The sequence below is a fragment of the Thunnus thynnus genome, chromosome 4 (genome assembly GCF_963924715.1).
Source record: "Thunnus thynnus chromosome 4, fThuThy2.1, whole genome shotgun sequence".
NCBI lineage: Eukaryota > Metazoa > Chordata > Actinopteri > Scombriformes > Scombridae > Thunnus > Thunnus thynnus.
In genome coordinates, this window is record NC_089520.1 from 8,332,626 (window position 1) to 8,358,292 (window position 25,667).

The window sequence follows — 25,667 nt, forward strand, 5'->3', positions numbered from 1 at the left end:
TCTGTGGAAATTGGTGTTTCAGTGAATGATCAGACAGTGCGAAGGACATCGCATGAAGTCAACTTCTGCAGGCAACGTCCAAGAAGAACACCATTGCTCACAAATGGACTCAAAACTGCATAATTAAACTTTGCCAAAGAACATGAAAAGAAGCCTGATGAATATTGGTGGCACATTCTTCGGTCAAATTTATTTTGATCAAACCAAAATAAATTAGTTTGGATCAGATGGGGTCCAGCATGTTTGTTGTGGACCTGGTCAGGACTACCACAGTGACTGCATAGTGCCAGCCATGAAACATGGAGGTGGGAGTGCGCCGATATGGGTCTGCATGAGTGCAAAAGGCGTGGGGGAGATGACATTTATAGATGGCACGATGAATGTAAGTTTGTACCCAAATACTGAATGAAAAGAAAAACTCCTGGTCTCAAGAAGGTTGGCAGAACAGGAATTTTCCAACATGACAGTGATCCCAAACATACTGCAAAAATCACACAAGAGTTTTTAAAGAAGAAAAAAGTGAAAACTATAACCTGGCCAAGTATCTCCCCTGACCTGAATCCAATAGAACACCTTTAGAGTATTTTAAAGAGGAAAGTAGAGCAACAAAATCCCTCCAGCAAAGAGCAGCTGAAAAGAATCATATGTGAAGAACGGCAGAACATCTCTCCATATATCTGTGTAAGACTGGTATCATCCATGCCCATGAGGATTGAATCAGTCATCAGAAACAAAGGTGGGCATACCAAATATTGAAAAATAAAAGAATGGAGTTTCACTAGTGAAGGGTGTGCTGACTTTTGCTGCGGTTTGTTCTTAAATATGAACCTTTTATATTAGTTTAATTAGTCAGAATTGGCTGAATTCTTCTTGGGTATTTTCTAAAAACAATGTAATTTGTAATTATGTAACATCTCAGTGATATTGACCAGGGATGTACTCAGTTTTGTTATATACTGTATTTACAGTAAGTCAAGAAATTGACCATTTATGGCTAATTATTATAGACCTGTCTGAAAAGAATCCACCATAAATAACTAATCTCCCATTAAAGACACTGAAATAAAAATACATTTTCCCAGTTATAATCTTGTGTCCTTGTGTTATCTCTCATTTTGCCAAAAAAATAATTTCAGAGTATTTGTATATCAAAATCCCAGCCTTTCCCCATCCTGTAAAATGTTTTCAGATGTTTGATGACTCATCTTGAACTCAGGGGTTTTTACAAAAATGTATCCAATTAAAATGTGATTTTGGGCGACTAGCTAACATCATATAAAACCGCACAGGTTAAAGAAGCAGATCAGTATCACAAGGGGAAGTGTGTTTTACATCAATGAGGAAAAAAAACCCTTTGTTTTCATTCCAAAAGAATGTGGTTGAGGTCTTAATTTATTCCTCCTCCTGATCTAAAAACACGGGTGAGGGAGGTGTGTGTGCAGGCCAACAGAATCAGATTTGATTGGATGACCTGAAAACTGAAAATACTGAAAGAACTTATAATAAACCAGAATTATCTTTAAAAGGGGACTTATTATGCACATTTCCATGTCTATATTTATATTCTGGGGCTTCACTGGAATATCTTTGCATGATTTACAGATATGTCCCCTTTCGCAACTAAATGGTCTAACTGTCACACTCACCTTGTAAAAGATGGAGATGTTACTGTACGTTGCAAGGACGTTGGTCAGGACGCCGTTACAAAAGTCTCCGTTTCCGACGTAACCAGTAGGACACACACACGACACATCTGCACACACAGACACACACATACATGTTAATATCACTAGGAATACTTTTCACATACCAGGGTTATCAGAGGTTTGTTTTCTGTTTGTACAGCATAATGTGTGTCCTCATGTTTGGAGTTTTAAGTCTGATGTTGTGTCTCAACTTTGTCATTTGACATGTTTTCTGTAGATTTGACCAGAAGCGAGGATTGTATTGTATTTTGCAGTTGTTTGGTGAACACCACTGCCATCCATCAATCCACCAGACTTTAATATACTGGAAACTCCCACAACAGTGAAATAAATTGAGATTGATGTTAAACTATTTCACAATAATTGAATGTATTGATCTGTTGGAAATTTAAAGTGTATCAAAGCCCAGAGGACCACACATTTTTTAAATTTACTTTATAATTCTGTTCCTGACAAAGTCTGATATGTTGGATTTTTATAAATACAGTGCATTACAGTGTTGTCAAGAAACCAAACTAAATATCATTGAACATGTTTCAAGATTTTTGGACATAAAAGACCAAAATATTTAATCCATTAATTGAAAAAATAGGTGACAGAATAAACAATAATGAAAATCATGATTACTTGCAGCCCTGGATTATATGGCAAATCCAAACCGCCTGTTTACCTCTGAGTGATAAATTAAATCCACACAGAGCTCTGTGACGCTGCAACAAAATAAATAAAACATTGACATAATGTTCAGGAACTAAAATGTCCACTGATAAAACCAGATGGGAGAACAATTTTCATTTATTTTTTATTGTATGTATACCAAAATATTTTCATATATCATACAAGCAGGTAGCTTTGGGTCTGAAAAGGGAAGCCAATGCAGAAGTGACTTAAACCTGCATTCTCTCTAATGGCCATCAGGGGGCAACTCCACTGGCTCCAAAAAGAAGTCGGATTGTATCGAAGTCTATGAGAAAATGACCCTTCTTCTCACTTGATTTATTACCTCAGTAAACACTCTCCTACTGTGTTTATGGTCTCAATTTTTTAGTTTCAAGTCTCCTTCAATACATCATGATGTTCATTTTGTAAATTATGGTCCCATTTAATTTAAATTTGACGATAAAGCAGAGTATGCTGTAGGGCGTGACTATGTTGTGATTGACAAGTCGCTAGCACGGCGACAATATTGGTTAGGTAACGTAACCATGGCGTAACCCGAGATTCACAGAGTATGGGCGTAACCATCACTATTTCAGTGTGTTTTCAGTTCATGAAAGTTAATTGCAACATTTTGGTCGCCTAAAAGTCTTGCTCAGCATTTGATTGTACTAACTAGTGAAAATTAGCGTTAGCATTAGCATTATCACAGTAAACCAAAGACTGTAAATGCACTGTGCTAACCAAGCTAGCAGCTAGCAGCTAGCGTTAGGGTCAGCTCCACCCTCTCGTCCAAATATGGTCACCTCAGGTCACTTCTGGCTCTAAAAATCCAAGATGACGACGGTCAAAACGCCGAACTCAAGGCTTCAAAACGGGAGTCCACAAACCAATGGGTGATGTCACAGTGGCTATGTCCATTATCTTTTACAGTCTATGATGTCATATCATACAGCATATTGTATTATATCATCATCATTTTATATTATATGTTCTATCTAGGAAAACTGGTAAAATGGTAATGAAATTTGAATTTATTTTGAAAACAATTAAATGGACAAGATGGTATCTTTTTAATTAAACCGTTTATAATTTTCAGCAAATTCCATAGATAAAATGAAATTAGCTAATTAAAATATCTATATTACAATTCTTTAGTTGGGCTGCAGAATAAAAAGGCAAATAATTATTTTTAAAACCTAGAAAAAAGAAATGATTTGAATCTGTGCATTTTCAAATTAATTTTTTCCTCCTACATATTATTTTATTTCTGTTGAATATGAAGAGGTTCCTGTAGTATCCTTTTTTGGGTAATGTTATAATTTCCTGGCACTCCACTTTTTGTTCTTATACATTTTTATACTGTATTTTATTGTGCTTTGAATTTGAGTTTGTGTTTTGAATTTGATTGCTTTAAATAAAGACGGAGATGTTTCCACTGATATGTCAGCTTCTGTCTGTGCTTCCATATTACCTTTGACCCTGTAGCAGTAGGCGTCATACTTGCTGGTCGGGTCCACAGGGTCTTTGTAGAGGACCAGCCCCACGTGGTTGTCTCCACACTTGACGGAGGGGAAGCGGGTTGGGTACCCCACCTTTCCCCCTTCAAGCCAGCCGGCCACGCACAGATGCATCCCCAGCTGTCAGGACCAGAGAAAAACAACCACAGCAGGATAAGTGATTGATCACAAATCCCAGCATGCACTGCTGTGGTCGAGACAGGTGAAATACAATAAATACTTCACAATTAACTGGAAGAGGTTGTTATAACGTGTCTGTGAATTCTGTGTATCAACAGAAATATTTCCAGATGTTTAAAGATCAATTTAGACGGATTGATTGACATTCTCAGATGTTCAGTTTTCTGTCCTGTTTGTTATTTAGCAGGATATCAAAAAGTATCTGGAAGTAAAGCTGCTCATGTATGAAGAATGACCCACAGGATGTTGGTGTTCGTGTGTAAAGAGGAGGACAACATCTGATAACACACACAAACCTCATCTTGGATGATCCTTTTTCCATTAAGAGTCCAACTTCAAACACATTCCCTTATTCCAGGCATCTGCCGTAAAACCAAAGACTCCAAAACTGTTTCCCCCCAAAAATCTACCAAAATCTGTCATGAATCTGATATGGATTGCAGGTCTTCATGGAATATTTTGTGCATGTTCATTTCCAAAAGGTTTTGTGTTTAAAGTATATCTCTGATGTTTATTACAGCAGCAATAATGTATGTCAGGATAACTTCTATTTCCACTGTAACTGACATGTCATGTTTGATTATTTAGTGGCATCAATAATGAAGATTCTGGGGAAACTACTCTCACATTTATATTCATTTATACATACAAAATATGGACGAGGGTCAACTCCCATGGTCGACGCCCCTTTAATCCAAAACTATAACTGGTTCAGACATCTCTAGAGACTCCGCTAATAAAATCTTGGTCGTAATCTGGGTCAGACCGTACGATATAATTGTTCAGTCATTTTATTATGTTTACATGGAAGGTCTTCTTACCAGAATTAATCTAATTCTCACGACTTCAGGTAGAAGGATTCCTAAATTTAAGGGATTAGATTTGTTTTATAATAATTGAACAAAATCTCCCAAGAATCAACAAAAAATTTTTAAAAAATGAATAAATACATTAAATTGAAAGTTTAGTTGACCTAAAAGGCACTAACAGCTTACAATAAAACTATACATAAGTGCTACATTTGATTACAATATTCTACAATCTTCTTTCACTCAGGACTCCTGAATTTTTCAGTTTCGTTGCGCTTCCTGACCACCAACCTGTCCCTCAAAATGTATTTGGCCGATAGGGACGCATTCCTGTAACACCCGCCCACATGAGAGCTTTGTGTCAGAACTGAAAAATTCAGCAGCAAAACTGTAAAAAGTGACAGCAAAACAGAATCCCGATCAGTGAAAGTGGAGAATACTGTGATCAAATGTAGCACTCAGGTCTGGTTTTATTGTAAGTTTTGTCTTAAAGGTTTTGGTTTCAAATTATTATTGTTATTATTTATTATTTTTTGTTTGATTTTGTTCATTTATTATGAAACAAATCTAATCCCATAAACTGTGATAGATATCTTAGTTGTCATTACATGTATTATGTATTTTCTTTATTTAAATCCATTGCTGATATTCCACGTGGGTTCAGTCATTGATCACTATCTTTCTCTCCCACCTTTGACTATCACTAACTGTGTCCTGACTGCACAAACCAACACATTATGATAATTCATTTCCTAATTTATTATCCTTGACAATTGATCTTCTCCACATGTGCATTAATTTGTTTGAGAGAAGTTGTCTTGACTCTTTCGTGCATGTAAATCTTTTAATATCAGAATCCCTGAAGTTCCCAAGAACTAGAAGAGCGAGTAGTGAACATATTCTTATATATATATATTCAGTAATGAAACAAGGTCAAACTACCCGTCATCGTCCATATCACCGAAATAATGTAAACACAGTTACTGTGGGGAATATAAATAACCCATGTTATGGCTGAATATCTTACAATATATCTGTCGAGCGTTGGTGGTGATATCCTCGGGTGAAATCCGACACTCAACTATAAATCAAAACCTACGCTGTCAGTATCTGCCGTAAACCCTTTGCCCGTATCCCTCACATATACTGCAGCAGCAATAATGCATGTCAGAATAACTTCTATTTCCACTGTGCTAGACGTGTCTGCCCTGTACTGCACTGTTACTGTCAACAAATCCTATGAAAAAGACCAAAACTGATGTGTAAGTCTGTCTCAATACTTGACTTTCCAACCTTATCTGTGGCTCTCAGACCCAAACCCTTTGGCTCCTACTGAAGACATAAAGCTTTAAAAACATCTCACGAATACACAGTTTAATTTAAAAAAAAAAAAAAAAAGGTTCAGTGATTTCAGGAAACAGCTGAACCAGTTTGGTGCTGTAGTGAGTATTTCTGGCAGCAGGACAGTGTGTGTGTGTGAGATTTGGTTAAAACTGTAATGACCTTGTCACCTAGTATAACGGTGATGTGTTTTTAATAGATTTTGGACAATAATGAAGCTCTATGGCACAAAGCAATAAGGCTTTGGATACACAGAAAATACTTGTTAGTTGGATCAATTCAATGTTTGATCTTGAAATGACAAAGTAAATAACATGCATTATGTAGATCTAAGCAAACATAAACTTACCCACCCAATTTTGGCAATTAATAGTATCTGGAATCAAAGTTGAATTTAAGTGGACTTAAATATTGAACATAAACTTAAAATAGTACACGCTGCTCCCACTCACACAGATGTTTAGGAGAGAACAGCTGTATTCTCCACTAAAACAACAGTCTTCATCTGCTCAAATTTTTTTTTTTTTTTATATATAAATATCCTGTGTGTGTAAATATAGGTGAGGTGTATTGATCTGCCTGGTGTCTCTATGGAAACCCTTGCTGTAGGTGGTTTACCTGCTGCGCTTCTCCCATCTGTTTGAGGTTGGCCAGCGTGGCGCCCTCGGCCTGGCAGGCGGCGTCTGCCTGACTGACGTTCATCTTGTACTTCCCCTCTGGAGAGCGCAGGTGGAACACTCCAGCTGTGTTGGCTGAGCGACAATAACCATGTTATCTTCACCATTACCTCTGGCTGCTGTACTTCTATACTGTTCAGTACAACAATTTAATCTCTGTGTGTGAAAACAACACACTGATACACTAATAAACTGACATGAAAAACTGCCACTAATTAAAAAATATACCACAACTGAGAAAAATCCTGGTCTCTGATTGGCTGTCAGGTGTTTGTTCCACTTGCTGTATTGAAAAGAAAGCTGCAGGATGTATCAACCTGTGAATTAGTGCATAACTAACCCTTATTCATAAGTACCAGGTACAGGCTGAGCCTTAACAAGCTCCATGTTTAATGAGCCTTAACGAGCTGTGGGTGTTACCTTCTGTATTCCAGCTCAGTGCTTGTTGGCATCTGTTTACCAGTCCCAGAAAAATCACTAATCAAATCTAGAGCTAATAAACAATGTCCTCCGTAAAATCACCATGGTAACATGAACACTACAAAAGGTCAGCTGCTGTGGAATTAACAGTTACTATAGCAACTGCAATAGAGTAGGACTGTGGAGCCAACATGGCTCCCGGTCAGTAGGAGCAACACAACACATGATTACACAGCAGGTACTGGCTCATTTCAGATGTGTTACCATGGTAACACAATGGCGCTACAAGACAGATATTACACAATCAGCTTGTTACATATGTGTTACCATGGTAATAAGTCATTGTGGATGTGTTACTATGGTAATAAAAGGCAGTACATACAGGTATGTGCTACCATGGTAATAAGAGCCATTACGGATGTGTTACCACGCTAATAAAAGTAATTGCACATTTGTTACCATGGTAACAGAAGTGATTGCAGTGATGTGTTACTATGGTAATAGCTATGGAAACTGAAGTGATTGCAGATGTGTTATCATGGTAATAACCACTGTAATAAAAGTAATCGCAGATTTGTTACCATGGTGACAGAAGTGATTGAAGTAATGTGTTACTATGGTAATAGCTACGGCAATTGAAGTGATTCCAGATATTTTATCATGATAATAACCAATGTAATAAAAGTCATTGCAGAATCGTTACCATGGTAATGCAGGTCCTTGCAGGTGGCCACAGGGTCACAGTCTCCATTGTTTTCCAGGCAGCGGTCAACAGGAGGCACCACCTTCTCCAAACACTGGACTCCATTACCCACGTATCCCGGCAAACATTCACACTCACGCTCATTCTGAAGGAAACAGATTATGTGATCCGGTTAAAGCGTTGTGTTTGGATGCAGGTGCTCATGGTGTCATATTTCTGTCTGTCCTGCTGTTTTACTGGGTGACCTTTTTTATTTTTTAAGTATTTAAGTCCGTGTGATGTCATAAAAGAAACCTTGAGGCTGATTTATTAGTTCAGCTGCTTCATGTCAGAACGAGAAATCAATACAGTTTTAATGAGATTAAATGTGAGATAAAGCTCTTTCATTATTGCACTGCCACTCAAGTCATGCTCTCCGTGTCCTGGATCTTTGTCAAACAAATATTCACATAGAAAAAAAAAGCCTGTTAACCCAGTTATGGAAAGTCCGACGTCAGCAGCCTGTTGCTTTGTGTTACTTCACACACAGCTTCGTGTGAATGTAGTGGGAGTTACACTATAACTTTGTAAAAACATGTTGCACCATACATGTTAGTGACAATGTGGAGTTAAAATAGAACTTTACATTAAGCAAATGTAAGTGTGACTTTCAGGACAGAATTATTATTTTACCACAAAGATATTTTTCCAGAGACTTTTGTTGTTGTTGTTATAATTTACAATCATATTTATGTGTGACACAGCCATTCTTAATTTAGTAAAAAAACAAATCAGCAATCAGTAATGGATATTTAAATATTATTGAGGTGATGTTAAACACACGTATAATATATTAGCTAGTTTACACGTGATGGCATACATTACTTTCTCTTTTTTGAATACAAAAAGTCTATTGTAGATCTCTCACTTGCTGTGTCTGTTTCTCCCCTTGAATCTGAACATTGAGCTGGAATAAACATCTTTGTAACAATGTTTTGGTTACGACTGACTCATTTCTTTCATAGTGTCGGTAGAGCTGGTGTCACTGAACAACGTGGCGAGTTTATTGTGAAACTAACTTGTTGCAACATAACGGTATTGACTTTACTCTCAAACTTAAGAACACACTTATGTCGAGCTGGTGCATCAGGCTCTTGGTTACTGCAGAAAGACTAATAATCAGATGACTGAAGTGCATTAAAACACAGAGACCAAAAGACTGTGTGGGGAGGATCCTCCCCCCCAGCTTTTGAATTCCACTAAGAGATAACTGTGGGTTTGAATAGACCTTTTCAGAGGCTGCAAGAATCTGCCAAGTGGCCTTCTCACCTCTCATAATAAAGGTGTCAGAATTAACATTGGCCAGAGAAGGAACCAGCCCCGGAGAGACCAATGCTTTGACGTGATAATAAAATGAATAGCAGGACGTGGAACCACTTAACGACCTTTTGGGTCATCTTTGTTGTGGATCACAGGGGAAGGAACCATTTCCACTCAAGACAAAATAAAAGAGGAAGAGAGACTAGTGTTTAATTTGAGACTGAATACTTTTCACATCAGGAAAATTACCAGAATTAAACAAATAATGGCCTTCAGTCTCTTTCGCTTCCCTCATCTCTGTCTTACACACACACACATACAAACACACACTTCTCCCTCCCCCTCAGCTCTTTCTTATCACAACAAGCTCAGATCGTAAATTGGCCTCTATTCCTTTCATGACTTTCCAATGTATTTCTCCTTGTTCAGCACACATCTGAATTAATGTGAATTAGCTGTCCAACTATTTAGTAATTCGGTTAATATTTCTCGGTAAATGTTTTCATGAAAAATAGTTCAACTCCCGTATCTGTGTGATATAAATTGACTGGGGATGTATAATGCACATTTCCAGGACTATACTGATATTCTGGGGCTCTACTGGAATATCTTTACATGATTTACAGTTCAAAAAGCTCCTTATTTATCTTATACTGGCTCTTTGCAGCCCCTCAGTTCAGCCTCTGTCTGAAACAGGCAGTTTTAGCTCCTGTCTCTTTAAGGCCCCCCTCCTGATGAGCCTACTCTGTTCTGATTGGTTAACTTCTCAAATACATCCGTACATGTTTGAGCCCCAAATCTGATCCGAAATAGTTGAGTGGATGATGTGAACAACGCACGCAACGACCTTAGCAACAACCTTAGCAGCAAAGGCTACGGAACGGACGGCTGTTTGTGGGCATTTGCAAACAATCTGACATCATCACGAGGAGGAAGTAGAGGTGACATTGAGAGCGAAGCGTTCAGATTTTTACATATGTTCATCTCAAGTTTTTGGAAGATTAACATAGACATCTGGCATAAATAAAAATGACAGAAAATCCCCAAAAGCATAATATATCCCCTTTGAAGAAAAATAATAAATGTGCTGTGAGGGTTTTTACTCACCGGACCGGTGAACTTGCAGGTGGCAAAGTCACTGCAGCCGCCATTTTCCTCTTCAACACATCTGGACAGAAAAACAGCACAACGTCACATCTCTGACATGGACGTCTTGCATTAATATTAAATCATCTTTGATAAAAAAAAAAAAAAAAAAGGAAACCACAAAAGCAAATTTAATTCAGAAAATAAATGACAGACAGCTGTAAAGGCCAAGCCCACCTGTTGATGGGCTCGCAGGAGTAGCCATCTCCTTGGTAATTGCTCTGACAGGTGCAGTTGACGAGCAGTCCCGTCTGGTTACAGTCTGCTCTCTGGTGACAGCCGCCGTTATACTCAGAGCAGAGATCTGGAGCTGCAGCGAGTTTAATAAAACTGTCATTTGATCTGCTCACATGGTGGACTTCATGTCAGGAGAGAAACATGACAGCATCTCTTCTGGAAATGTGCCGTCTTCATATTTACACATCCTTCTTATTATTATAGTAGTATATTGAGAGCAAAGAGGAATATGGGATTTCTGATATCTATACACACATGTCAAATTTTACACCTCAGATAACTGCCAAACATAGATCATGTCTTCTTCCTTGTTATTTTCTTTCAAATGTATTAAATATTTCTAAACATCTAATAATTAAAGAGGATAAAAACCTAAGGAAATCTGTTCTCTATATAGGTTTTGATATATTTTGTTTTGTCTCTGTACTCTATCACATTGTATTGGAAATGAAACAGTGACTATGAGGTTAAAGTTTGGATTTTCATCTTGAAGGGTGTTTGAGGGTTTGAGTTCCCAGTTTTAGGTCAATGCAGCAGGACAATAACAACACCTGACGTAAGCGAGCCGCCGTTCTCCCATCCTCACCACTGTTGTGGATATTTTTAGCGATGGTCAGCAGTGGAGAGAGGCGCACGCAAGACTTTTGATGTCTCAATGCTGAAAATGTTTATTGAAAGCACTTGGCCAAGTGGAGAACCAAAAACAGTAAACACCAGAGTGTTTTGCTCCGATGCTGTCTCTTTCTGTTCTGCCCTCTGAAGGTCCAAGTCCTAGTCTTTATCAGAATATAATATGAAAAATTTGTCCGATTGGTTCACTCGTTTCTAAACAAGGGACAGTTTAAGTCACGTTGCATGTAATTTCAGCAGTTTTGGTTTGAGCATCTGACTGTGTCATCCACCCATCTGTGTCGTTTAAGGGAAGCCTCCTCTGACCTTGGTAACCATGGAAATGCTGATATACCCTCTATCAGAGAGGTTTTTCTGCCTTCCCTAAAACATCACGGACAGCTGAAGTCTCAAGGAGAAAATATCTTAATCTCTGATTAAGAATTACAGTGGGACCTCAAAGCCAAGCTTGACCCAATGTAACCCAATTTGTAACCTCTAAAGATGGAAAATTGCATAACAACCACCATCTAGCGCAGCAATACTGAGTGTCCTGACAAGCTGTATCGTTATCCGGTATTGAATTAGACTGTAAGTGGCAGCTGAGAGGATCATATGGGTCTCTCTCCTCTCCATCCAGGACGCCCATCTATACCAAGGTGATGTCCTAGACGGAGATGTTTATGAAAGACCTCCACCTTCCCCCCTGACTCAGACTGTTTGACCCCCTGCTGTCTGCAGCAAATCAAAAACCACCAGGATGAGCTTCACACTCCTTACAGCCACCCAGCACTCAAAACACACCTCAGTTAACAAACAGAAACACACATACAAACCTTCTCATGTTGCATATTTGTGTTGCTACTTTGTACGTGTGAATGTATCGTGTCTTATCTTTTTGCTCTGCTATATGTACTCAATTTGAACAAATTATACATGTTTATTGCACTTAGATGTTTTTATGTTTTGTCTGAGAGACAATATTTCACTAAGCTGCATTTTCTATGGTTGAACTAATAAATTAAAACCATCTGATCATGTGTTTCACGGCTAAAGATCACACTGAAAACAACAGAAAGCAGGAAATGAATCTGGCTGCAGTCCAGAGCCGACGGAGCATCACAGAGAAGATATTGAGTGTCTGATGATTTATTTAAGTTTATATGAGTTTGTCCTGTTATCTTTTGTCCCCTAAACTCCCTACGTAAACTCCCTAAAATTAGGTCTGATAGTCACTGTAACACATAATAGTCACTGTTTTCTTCATCTGAAGGAGGACAAAAGTTTAAAGTTGTTTATTTGAGCCACAGCAGAGGCGGGTGATCTAACATCCTGCAGCACGCAATCAGCCTTTAAATTGTGATTAAATTTTGATTAAATTTTTTCCACAGAACTTTATACTCTGTTTGCAGTTTCTGTCTTTTGTATCTGCAAAGCAACAATTCTAATCATTTTTGGCATATGATATATATGATAGCTTGATGTGTCTTGTTGTAATGTTGCTGCTTTAACTCACTGTCATCGTGTGGACTTAAGACTGCAGAAAACTCACGTTCTGAAGTGCAGAAGGTGCCGTTCCCCTGAAACCCAGATTTACACTGACAACCAACACCTGGCATACAGTCGGCCTGAGCGTGGCACTGCCGGCACTCCTCTGGGATCTCGCCTGGACAGCAACGGACAGATGATTCATCAGAGGAGGAAGTTAAAAAAGGTAAACAGTAAACTGTAAAATAAAACTAAATAAAAGTGAAATCATGTTTGGAAATGTTCCAAAGTTAATATAATCAACATGTCTGTATCACATGAATCAACTACAAAGCACTTCTGCATCTACACTTGGATCAAAATACATACATATGTATCATGCTGATTGGCTGATGATACCTAAATCCTGTCAGGGAGCATTAGTACTGTGTACAAAGACAAATACTGAGCAGTCATGAGTTACAGCTCTTGAAATGTATCATGTTGCTGTAACGCCGCCTGTAGGTGAAATGAAACATTTAAGGAGTTGAAGTGTTAGCTGATGCGTCAGTTGAATGTTAATTTATGATGAAGTTAAATCTCAGTCTGATCAAAAGCACTAAAAGCAGTTGAACTGTCAGTTGAGGAGTAATAGATGAAAGCACTTGAACTGTACAGCTCAAGAGTAAGTGATGAAAGCAGTCAAACTGTCAGTTGAAGAGGAAGCGATGAAAGCAATTGAACTCTCATTTGAAGACGAAGCAGCAGAAACTTCAGGTGACGAGGAAGCACAGGAGATAATTCTGTGTGCTTTTAAAACATTAAAGTGTCAGTTGCAAGAAATAACAGCAATTAGTCTATTTTGAAGTGTTTTTTCTTTATTCCTTTCTAAAAATTTTAACCTAACAAAGAAAATATTAACTTATAATTTGTAGGAGAAGCGATAAAAAACTGTTTTGCAAAACTTCAAAATAGACAAGCTGTTGGTGGAAAGTTGCACATTAGTCTTTAACCAAGGAATCCTGGAAATAAAGAGGGTGTCCTGTTTTCTTTAGTGTTTTGTAAACAGCCACACAATGGCGCCAATCATCCAGACCCACAACAAAAAAGTAATCATTTGTTACTTGATCCATGGCCAAAATCATATATAATGATGATGATATATAAATCCTGCTTAAAGACAAACATAAATTCTGATGGAGGTAAAAGTTAAAGGATAAGTCTGGTGATATACTATATTTTTTGTTACTGTCAGTAAATGTGACCCGAACCAACAATGAAAAACAAGTATTGTGTATCCAAAGCCTGATATATCCTATTCCTGTGCCGTAGACTTCCATTGTTGTCCAAAAACTCATCAATGAGTCACACCGTTGCACTGGGTGACATGTTCCTTCTTTACCATGAACAAACACACTGCAGTTGATATAAAAAGTAAATACTCACTAGTACTAGCACCAAATGTGTATAAATCCGCCACTAAAAATAACCCAAAAAAATCATAAATTCCTCCTGTTTCAGTAACATTTACTAAAACAACTGTGGCAGGAAATGTTTGTGAAACATTTTCAAAGATTTACACCTTCAATAGGAACAAATGGACTTGGGACTGAGAGCCACAGAAGGGTACAGAAGTCAGACGGTATTGAGATACATTGTTAGGATTAAATGTATTCAGGTCCTTACGTTCAGGAGGGAAACTTACCTTGTTTACTCTGGCAGCGATCGCCCTGCCAGCCCGGCTCACACACGCACTGTCCAGAACCTTCAATGCCCTCATCACACTTTCCCTTCTGACCACAGCTACAGACTGACAGACAGAGAAAGAAAAACGTGACTCAACCTTCCTGACTCTGACAATCTAACATAATCTTAGAATAGAGTTGTGAAAATGTAAGAAGTATTTCAGGCATCTAGGGTTCCTGCATGTAATGTAAGGTGTTAGGTGACACTTCATGAATCTGTCCTGGTTGAATCATCAGTACAAGCCTGTGGACATAAAACCTAAAAGAGCCAAGTTAAAGGATGGGTTCACAATTTTTCAAATGTGTCTTAAAACAACAATCAGGTGTCCATATGAGCATTAAAACAGGTTTTCCTCACTGTAATCATGTGCGCGCCTGTTCATATGCTTTCAATGTAAGTGATGGAGGCCAAAATCCACAGTGTGTCCGAACAATGATTCAAAATCTAATGTCTAGTGTGGCAGGCTGAGTGTGTTTGAGAGAGAGAGACCCATAGACGAGGCGGGAATCCAAGGTTAAAAAATGCAGAGCTGTTTTATTTTATTTTCATTTCTTTGTGGATTTCCTTTTCAGTGGGTGTGTGGTTTAAGCTCTGCAAAGAGAGAGCAAAATTATTAACATCAAATCAATTCACTACAGAGATTGTGTGCGATAAAGATAAATCAAATGTTAAATAAGGAAATTCACTTATAGGATGCACACAACATGACTGAGGTCAAAAAGAAAGAACAAAGCAAGGATATATAGTCTCTCATTAAGGTGACGTGATCGCACCTGAGGGGGGCGGTTGCTTTCAAGGCAGTTCCCGGCCTCAGGTGCAATCATGTGACTCCTGGATGGGGACTTCTTGACAGCCAAAAAACTGATGTTTTGAAACACAGAATCCCCATTAATCATCCTCCTTGATCTCTGGGAGAGGTACTAGCCGTGCACCTGGATGGAAGTCTTCTACTTTGATCTCGTTCCAGGGTCTGTGTCATTCTTCCAACAGGCCATAGGAGAGCAAGGAAGTTGGGGATCGACGATCATAATTTGTCCCTGTTTTAGGTTCTCCTCGTCTGTGTTCTAGTTTGGTCTTGGTTGCAGGTCTGGAAAGTGATGGCTGATAAAGCTTGCCCAGAAGTGATCGGCCAGGATTTGAATAAGATGCCAGCATCTTTCCCCAATCAGCTAGCTGCTTGCATGCACAACCTGGGGAAGCGAAGCATCCTGCCGCCTCATCAAAGGCAGATTTGGGGTAGTTTGGACTGGTAGCTGAGAAACTGGGACTGATGATTGGGCTAGAAGATGGGGAGGTCGACTAGGAGGCAGGAAAGACAGACAGGGTCACTCGGGAAAGCAACTGGAAGGCAGGACAGACTGCCAGTGTCGCTCCGGAGGGCGACCAGGAGGCAGGACAGATGGGCAGACTCACTCTGGAGGTCGACCAGTTGGCTGGAGTGCAGGACTGGAGTCTGGCAGCTGGAAGACAGACAGGTGAGCCAGTGTAGCCAGGAAAACAGGAGGCTGCTGCAGCACGGGAACTGAAGACAGCTGCGGCTCAAGAACTGGAGACAGCTGCAGCTCAGACTCAGTGCACCATTGAGGCTCTGGTTGTGAAAGATGAGGGGCACTGGAAGTCACGGCACCAAGTGAATGAGAAGAGGACAGAACCTGAGAGAGGCTACAACTCATACGGATCTCCCCAGTCGAGTCAGAATGTTTCTAAACAAGTAAAGAAGAAAGGAGTTTAGCTTTTTCCAGATCTCATTCGGGTTGCCTATGCTTCCTTACCCTGGAAATGTGGTTTGTGAGACACTCGTGGCTTCCGACAGCCTAACGAGCCCGGTCATCAAGCCTCCTATGATAATTTTCTGCCTCCTCTTCCTCATGCTGCTGTCGGCGTAGTTCATCCAGCTCTGATATCTCAGCTGCTCCTCCAAAGCTGCTGACTGCACAGGATTGAGCGCCTCTCTTTCAAAGCTTGACTTGATCTCTGGCCGCGGGACGAAGAAGAACTGCTGACTGAAGCTTCTCTCCCTTGTGTGGGTTCAGGTTTTGATCACATTGCTTGCTTATGAAGCCACATCACTTACATTGTAAATGCATTATGAAGGGATCTTCTAATGGTCGGTATGAACAGTTGGATTATGGCAAGTAAAACCTATTTCAATGTTTATTTGGGCACCTGACTGTTTTTTTTTAAGACAGACTTGGAAAATTGTGAACCCATCCTTTAACTACGACTCCCAAGGTGCATTTCAGTAACAAACATCCAATCACAGAGCTTCAAATTCTGTCATGTGCTCCACTAATGTCAAGCTTAAACTAAAGATTGCATGTAAAAACCTGATGAGACATTCAGTTTGGGAGAAACTCAGTAACCACGGCAACGGGGCGTGTTGTGTTCGTAACCGCAACGTCGAGTTTTGAATTCGCTACGGCTCTGATTCACACCTAAGAAGACTCCTACGTCTCTGAGTTGATTAAACATTAGATCATAAAAAAAGAACTTTGAAACCTAAACAGAAGATGATCAGCAGCTGTTTAATATTTCGTCTGCTGGGTGACTCTGACTGAAGACAGCTGGAAGCACACCCAGCTGTTTGATGGTGATTGTGGTGGCGTTGGAACGTTGCTATGGAGACAGACTGCTGAATAGCTGATAGAGGTGAGACTGTCTGCTGAGTTGAGATTTTATTGGGGATGGGAGGGAGGGGGATAAAGAGAAGTTCTCATGTGAACTGAGGCTACAGAGTCCACAGAGATACCGCGTGGAAACAACAGGAACTATGATTGGTCGGCCTGGGCTTCGTTTGTTTTCTCCTACAGGTTTCTGATGCTGGTTGAGATTATTGAGCGTGAACACAACATGACTCAGGCTGAAGGAAGTTATCTTCTCCTTTACAGAAACACACGTCTAGCAAAGCAATCTTAAACTCATCTTTTTGCCTTAACCCGCAATTAGTTGCCTTTAAATTGATTTCTTCATGACCTTGTGCTGCACGGCGGGTCGGTTTCTGTCTCAATGAATTTATTAAGCGCCATCCTGCTGACGAGATTATTGATTAGTGCAACTGTTCTGATAACCATTGCATCTCTCTAACCTTCTGTTTGTTTGTTGCCCTCTCTCTTCTCTCCCTATTTTCTCCTTCTGTCCTCTCTCCTCTCTCAGGCACCTCTTGCTGGACCAGCACCCATCCTGGATCCGCTCTGCTTCCCCGGCTGTTGGTGCTGTTTCTGAGGTTTTGGATCTGGTTCTCCATCCTGCAGGAGTTCAGCCTCACCTCATGTCCCTCTCTCTCTCTCTCTCTCTCTCTGAATGATGTCTTTATCCTCCTCTTTCTCCTGTGTGAATAACGTCTTTTCTTGTGTATGTGAATGGTGTGATGTGAGTCTCCCCTGTGTGCATGTGTAGTCTGTCCCCCTGCCAGGTCTCCATGGTGATGGATGTTGCGTGGCTCAGGTCCCACTCTGTTCTGGTGGCAACCGGAAGCTGCTTGGCGTCTTCTTCATCACATTCTTCATATATATTATAAATCCATTACAATTTTGTTATCCTGTTTAATGCTGTGTTTCTGTTATTTGCGTTCTGTTCTGTGTGTATTGATGATACAATCAGCCACGGGTGATATTTGTCATTTCAACCGGTGAAAGCAGCGTTCAGGGGCGGATAAAAATGAGAAGCTGCTACTCGAATGCTTTGCACATCGGTCTTTGCTGACAAAAGGAGATTTGATAAGAGATTGTTAACCTGGGTTTAACAAATCTGGATATTTGTTATCCGGCTTTTTTTCTTAAAAATGAAAACAATGAATTGATTATCAAAATAGCTGACGATTGGAAACTAATCAATTAATCGTGGCAGCTCTTAAATTAATGACTGATCTCTGCTTCAAAAACTAATTTATGAAAAACAACAACGTATTTATATCTTTATGAATATATTCATAATTTTGCTATAAAAACCATCCACATGGAATAATATAACTTTATTCTAAAATGAAGTAATAAAGTAATAAAGTCATAAAGAAATAAAGTAATAAAGTAATAAAGTAATGTCCTCTGAAAGGAGGAGGACCTTCAGTTTGGGTTCAAACACACTGTGTTTCACTGTTCATGCTGTACCTGTGCAGTTGGGGCCGTAGTGACCGATCTCACACATTTCGCAGGCTTTTCCTCTGAAGCCATCGTGGCATTTACACCTTCCTGAACCACGCACATTATCATCACAGTCACCGTGGTTACCACAAGGTGCCTCCACGCCACCTGGACAAACTGAAACACACAGGAAAGGTGTGAAGTTGATTCAAAAACAACACATTTAGACGAGGAGGGCTCCCCTGACAATTTTCCTAATTTTGCAAAGCCAGATATCCGTCTCACCAAGCTATTTGATGCTAATTAAGCATAAAAGTTGGTAACTAAAGAGACAGTCTTGATCTTTGCCATGGCGGACCTTTTGATTTGTCAAATTACTTTAACAAAGCGTGCATTCCTGAGACACTTCAGTGCTACAGCAGGTCAAAATATCCGCTATGGAAAAGTTCAATAAAAATAGAGGGAAGATGTTCATAACCAACACAAAACCAAGCAGAGGTGTTTCTTCTGGAGGTAGACATTTTCACACTCATACCATCACATGACTGCCTCAGGTCAGGATTTGTTAATTCCAGCCTAAATTAAAACAGCACTTTGGTCCAAAGGAGAATATCTGCTCAGCTGCTGGCCAAATTTCCATTAAAATCAGGCCCCCAGAATGATTTCTATTGGGTTTTTTTGTGACCTCCTGACCTTTCATGCACGCAAGAAATATGTAAATCTAATGTGCAGATTGCCATGAAATGTTCTGATGCTGTTCTTGTTCTCCAGAGGATGAACACTTAATGACCCTGTGACCTTTCCTAACTGAACATTTTTAACATTTTCACCTCTACAACTGATAAGAATGAACAATGGAGCCTTAAGGGGACACAAGATTTTCTCCAGACCTTCCTTCCTTCCTTCCTTCCTTCCTTCTTTCCTTACCTTGACAGTCTCGGCCGTAGTGGTTTTTGCAGCACTTATGGACCCAGGAGGGAGTCTGACAAACTCTCTTACAGCCCATCCGGTTGAAATGATCGTTTAGGTCAGAATACCAATTTGGGTATCCATACCTGGAGCGAAAGTTAAAACATCGTTCCCTTTTTCCCTGGAAGAAAGCAGAAATGACATTTATCTCTAACATAGCTCAGGTATTGTACAAGCTGCTGATGTTCAGATTTTTTTAACAGACAGGCAGATCTCACCGTGTCTTCGTGTCTGATGGGGCAGGATGGAGGGAAGAGACAGCGTCCACAGCCTCCCTAAGGCATTTTAAGACAGAAAATTTAAATCCAGCCTCCAATATTAGGAGGAATCAGTGTGGTATCGGTATAAAAAGGTGGTACTAGTAGCAACAGTAGCTCTGGTTGTAGATGAATTAAGGCCTGATCACACCAGAAAGTGGTGCAGTGACATTTATTCGTATGTTTTCATGAAATATTTGTGCTACTCACACAGCTCTCTGAACTTCTTTCTAGTCTATACTGGGCTGTTTATTCACCTGACACATCATTTCATTCAATAAAGAGTTAGCGAAGATGAGAAAAAAGCTCTCTGGCAGGCATTTAGAAAAGCTATTAGCTTGGTGTCTGATGGTGCAATTAAGGTCACACAGTTTATTCTGAAGACATATTTGTACCATCAACTCTTGTTTTTCTTAGACAGAGTTAATAAGCTACGATATTCTCTCAAACATCAGCACCGTCATGCATCAAAGTTCACCAATGACGAACACGGTGCAAGATTTACATTAATTTCGCTGCCTGCAAGTGAATCCACTTATTCTATTGAAATAAGCTGATTTCACCTAAAATGTTGTTGCTTCAAATGCTTGTGTGATCAGGCTTTTTGAATTACAATGAGCAGTAACTCTGGCAGCAGACTGTCCTGGTACAAATAGTTGTACTAGAAGAAGTGTTTATTTTATTATTACAACTAGTACAAGTATTAACATTTATACTTTGAGTATTAAAGCAGTAGCAGTATTAAAAGTAATAGTATTAGTACTACTAACATAAGTGGTTCTCATCTCGAGACCGTCGCAGTACGCTCCCAGTCCAGGTGGCTCCAGTAGCTGGTCGATGCCATAAGCAATGCCCTCAGTGAAGGTCAGGTAGCGCTCCACAAGCTTGGCTGCGTTCTCATTCATTAATATATCCCCCTTAATACATAATAATACACACACACACACACACACACACACACACACACACAAAGTCAGTAACTTTTTAAAACAGCTCGCCACAGTCACAGAGCCAAAACAGAAAATAATAACATAGAATAGAGCTGCAATGATGAGTCGATTAATCGATTAGTTGCCAACTATTAAATTAATCACCAACTGTTTTGATAATTGATTAATCATTTTGAGTCATTTCTTAAGAAAGAAAATGTCTAAATTCTCTGGTTCCAGCTTCTCAAATGTGAATATTTTCTGGTTTCTTTCTTTATTTTATAGACCAAACAACTAATCGATTAATTGAGCAAATAATCAACAGATTAATGTATAACGAAAATAATCAGTCTTTAGTCTGTAGTCTGGTGTGACAGCTGTCAATCAAACTAAAGAATGTAAAGAGTCAGTGCGAACATAAAACGGACCGCATGAAGTGTGAAAGTGACCATAGACCATCAGGGTTAGGTTCCAGGATGTTGTTCCCGCTAATATGAAACAGTGTTCTCTCCAACATCACCATGGTAACATGAGGCAGCACCAGTTACTATAGCAACAGTCAGCTGTCAGGTGCAGAAGCAAACATGGCTACCTGTCTGGTCTGTATGAGTGCGCGTGCTTTCTCACCACCAGGGTCTTGTCACAGTTGAACTTGATGGTGGATCCGTACATGGTGCGGTACGTCGAGAATACACTTGGGTGACTGATACCTGTCAGCTACACACACACACACACACACACACACACACACACACACACACACACACACACACACAGATATACTCATGAAGAGCTACAACAGACACTCCATGACCTTTCCTCTATAACTACCCTCAGGATAAACTTTACATTTTCAGCTGAATTACTGGTAAGCAGCCAGTAACAGAGCTGAAGGGTGGTCAGGAGGAGGAGGAGGTCATATGTTTTTCATTTTTATAATCTGTATATGTTTATATACACTTTGCTAAAACAGTTCTTGTAAAAGTGAAAAAAATAATGTGGTGGTTAAGTTGCCCACAGACAACCAAACAACAAAACCTTGTTTTTGAGACCACTAGAGACCAATAAGAACCACATTAATTTGATACTAAAAAAGCATTCTAGTTCCTAAAAAAAAAATATGTGAAACTTTAAATCAAATGGGACCTGAAGACAATCTCGACCAACAGAAACTCTGCTGTTGTTGTGATCTCCTAACAGTTTTCATTGCTAACTTTTCAAGGATGTCTGAAAATGCTCATCTTATTTATTTGATACGTTGTGATGGATAAAAAGCCTGCAAGTGATAAAATGAAAGTTGGAGAAAGCGTTCAATGAAGATTTTAATGACATAATTTGAATAAAACTGCTCCAACTCTGCATAGTGAATAGTAACACTGATCACAGGTTTAGAGCTGAAACGATTGGTTCATTAGTCATTAGAAAGGCAAGTAACTATAACTATGTTAATAATTAATTTATCATTTTTCAAGCAAAAATGCCAAATATTTGCTACTTTTTCTTTGTCTTATATCATAGTAGATTGGATTTATCTGTGTTTTGGACTGTTTGTTTGGAAAAAACAACACATTTTATGACATCACCTTTGGTTTTATGACACTATGATGGAAATTTTTACAATTTTCTTACATTTTATAGACAAATTCATCATCATTGTTTTCCTTCCGGGCTGTGATTAACTTTTCATCCTTTAGGGGGATAAAGTTGGGCTTCAGCGTTAATGGGTATTGATACTAAATGAGTTACATTTGAGTATCAAAGTACTGACACTTTGTCATTGAACCTTCTTCTTCCTCATCCTCCTCCTCCTACCTTGCCGTTGCGTATGATGTGAGCCTTCACAGTTGCAGCCAGCTCGTCTTGGTGGTCGGGGCTGTAGAGCCAGCGCTGTCTTTCAGCTGGCAGGGAGTCGAGAGCCTTGTTTGTGGGCCAGAACATGGTGAACGGCTGGTGGATGGACATCTGGATCATAGGGAGTAATCCTGCGTCCTACACAAAGAGGACAGAAGGGAAATTTTTTAATGTTACAATTATTCTGGCCAAAAACGATATTAACATAATAACTGTCAAACTTTCCTGAAATACATTAGTGCTAAAACATAATAGAATTACTTCACACCATGATTGCCTTGGATTTAATTAAAGCCAACAAACTGAGCAGTAAACAACATATTGCAGCTTTGTTGGACAACAAATATCATCAAAAGCAGGTTGGTTGTTAAAGACAGTTGACTAGAAATTACTTTGAATGCAGCATATTGTTTGTGTTTCTCATTCTATGTACGATTCACTCGTTCATGCTTTCACACCACACATGTTCTGATTTCTTCTGGGTGTTAACAGTTGGGAAGGAAAAACGTTTCTGTTGCCTTTCACACCTATTTATGTGAGTCAGGGGTTTCCATTGTGACCGTCACAAGGTCAAAGACAAGGAACAAACTGAAAGCAACTTGGAGTGCTACTGTGCACGTCTCTGCATGCCTCTCACCGTGACTTTTTTTGTAATGTTATGTTTTGGTTTTTCTTTTCACTTCTTTAGGAAGGGGGTCCTCGGAAATTTTTAACAATCAGAAGTGGGCCTTAAGCTACAAAAGGTTGAGAACCCCTGATCTAAACATTGTAAATGAAGTGAGTACAAGTGATTGACTGTGTGCAGGGTTTTCTGGTTCTTTTACAGCCAGAGTTTATGAGCCTACACACCTGTTTATAAAAACCTGTTAGAGGGCAATAACTTTGAAGTATTACCTGCTAGCTGTTAATAGTTAAAATCATTTTTAAAAGGCAGAATGTTTGTAAACAGCAATGTACCGTGGCACAGTTTGGCCTCCTAAAAACCACAAGCACCACCCAAAGAGCATGAGCAGAGGTGAAACTAACCCATGAGGAAGAAATGTAACGCACGTGACCTTAAGGCAGTTTCCTCTTTGTCAGTCATGTAAAACGCATTTTCTCTCTCACTGAATGTTGCAAGTCAGCACCCATAAACTAGCTGCAATTCAGAAGGTCGAGTACCTGATGTTCACAAAGTGAGTGACGGCCTTGTGTCGTTAAAATAAAGTACAGCTGTGCCTCAGTGCAGCCTCTGGTGTGGTTGTATTGGCTTTGTAATTAATTTAACTTTTTCTAATGTGTGTTAAGTAAATAAAATGTTCATCAATTATGGTGATATTGATGAAAATTTAAAAAATATATATACATATATATAAAAAAAATCACAGTCACAGTCTTCAGGTGTCTTCAGGTGTGCGCCAATGCACCTGGCAAAGATCCACAAGTAAATGTTCCTTTGTTTCTAGGACCGTCACTATAAAATTGAATCCTGACCATCTCTATGACATCATGTTGGTGATCACAGCCAACCTGTATTGTAACTAAAAATGCAAAGCTGCATGTGACGTATTTATCAAATCTTATCTTCAACACTGGACTTTCACAGTGTCTCTCGGTGACTTCAGCTCGATTAGATTTGACGTGCTGTACGGAGTCCCACAAGGGTCCATTCTTGGGCTTCTACTGTTTGATTTGTTTATGCTTCTACTTGGTATGCTACCATCAGCAAACACAGGATCTGTTATCAGTTATGCAGATGATACCCAACTATACATCTCACTGTCTCTGGATAACATTAACACATTAGATTCACTGTTACTCTGCTTGAAGGATGTTAATCTCTGGAACTGAACAAAGACAAAACAGAAATCAGGTCTGCAAGTTCTTTGCCATCACTGACCTGGAAGTTATTGATGCTGACATAAATTTTAATTTCACACATTAGCAGAATCACCAAAACATCCTTCTATCATCTCTGAAATATCTTCCGTAGCTTTATCTCTCAAGCAGATTCAGAAACACTTTGTCTTTTGACCTTTGTCTCCAGCGACTAGATTACTGTAACACCGTTTTTATTGATCTTACTGTAAAATCTATTCAACCGACTGGGCTATAAACCACTATATGGCCTAGCCTCTGACATCTTGACTTGACTACTTTGGTGTGACATATTAAAGGACAGGTTCACAATTTTTCAAGTGTTTCTTAAAACAACAGTCAGGTGTCCATATGAACACTGAAAGAGGTTTTCCTCGCTGTAATCATTCCTCCTGTTCCTACTAACTATTAAAAGATCCCATTCAAATGTGCTGTCAATGTAAGTGATGGGGGCCAAATCCACAGTGTGTCCACACATTTTGTGCAAAAATGCATTAAAAAGTTAATCTGAAGCTTATATAAGGCTTCAGCAGTCTGAGTTAATCATATCAAGTGGATATCTGCCAGATTTACAGTCTCTTTGGCATCAAATTCCCTCTTTGTGTTTCCTTGGACAGTGTTTCCCTGTTGAGCTGTGGTGGAAATATAGTAACAAAAAGAGGAGCTTTGGCACTAAAAAGACTGTAACGTTGAAAGATATCTACTTGATTTGACTCAGTTGGAAGGCTGAGGCTTCATATTAGCTTAAGATAAACAGAAGGAGGACTGTGGATTTTGTCCCCCATCACTTAAATTGTGAGTGCATTATGAAGGGATCTTCTAATGGTCAGTGTGAACAGTAGGAATGATTACAGCAAGAAACACATGATTCAATATTCATTTGGGCTCCTGGCTGTTGTTTTAAGAAAGACTCGAAAAATTGTGAACCTGTCCTTTAAGAAGAAGATGATGCACACAGTCGTTTCCCCCAGTTACCCGATGCTTTTGGATGGCGACATCAGGAGAGGATTGGTCAGAACGGACGGTCTGTGTTGTCGTAGTAATGTCTCCTTTGGTTTCGTTTGTTGTTGTTATTATGTGTGTTATTATCTTTGGTCACCCTTGTGTTTCATTGTGTTCTCTGATTTTGAAAAAAAGAGGTGAGGAGAGGTGTAGTAGAATAAGAAGTTGGCATCAGTAAGTAGTTCTCAGATAGAAGGAGGTGAAAG

The 25,667-nt window shown here is 39.4% G+C and overlaps 1 protein-coding gene across 2 annotated transcripts in view; it reads right to left on the minus strand.

Annotated features, from left to right (window-relative positions):
• The window catches only part of stab1 (stabilin 1), a 94,334-nt gene that overhangs the window by 11,396 nt on the left and 57,271 nt on the right, over positions 1-25,667 (minus strand). For both annotated transcript variants that reach the window (XM_067586421.1, XM_067586422.1), the window contains 14 exons: positions 22,564-22,740; positions 21,379-21,468; positions 20,593-20,739; positions 19,784-19,840; positions 19,524-19,686; positions 18,624-18,773; positions 14,477-14,581; positions 12,857-12,970; positions 10,636-10,768; positions 10,420-10,480; positions 8,014-8,158; positions 6,832-6,965; positions 3,838-4,003; positions 1,647-1,753 (listed from right to left, as the gene is read on the minus strand). In XM_067586421.1, coding sequence (XP_067442522.1) covers positions 1,647-1,753; positions 3,838-4,003; positions 6,832-6,965; positions 8,014-8,158; positions 10,420-10,480; positions 10,636-10,768; positions 12,857-12,970; positions 14,477-14,581; positions 18,624-18,773; positions 19,524-19,686; positions 19,784-19,840; positions 20,593-20,739; positions 21,379-21,468; positions 22,564-22,740 — 1,749 coding nt within the window. The remainder of the gene's footprint in view (positions 1-1,646; positions 1,754-3,837; positions 4,004-6,831; positions 6,966-8,013; positions 8,159-10,419; positions 10,481-10,635; positions 10,769-12,856; positions 12,971-14,476; positions 14,582-18,623; positions 18,774-19,523; positions 19,687-19,783; positions 19,841-20,592; positions 20,740-21,378; positions 21,469-22,563; positions 22,741-25,667) is intronic.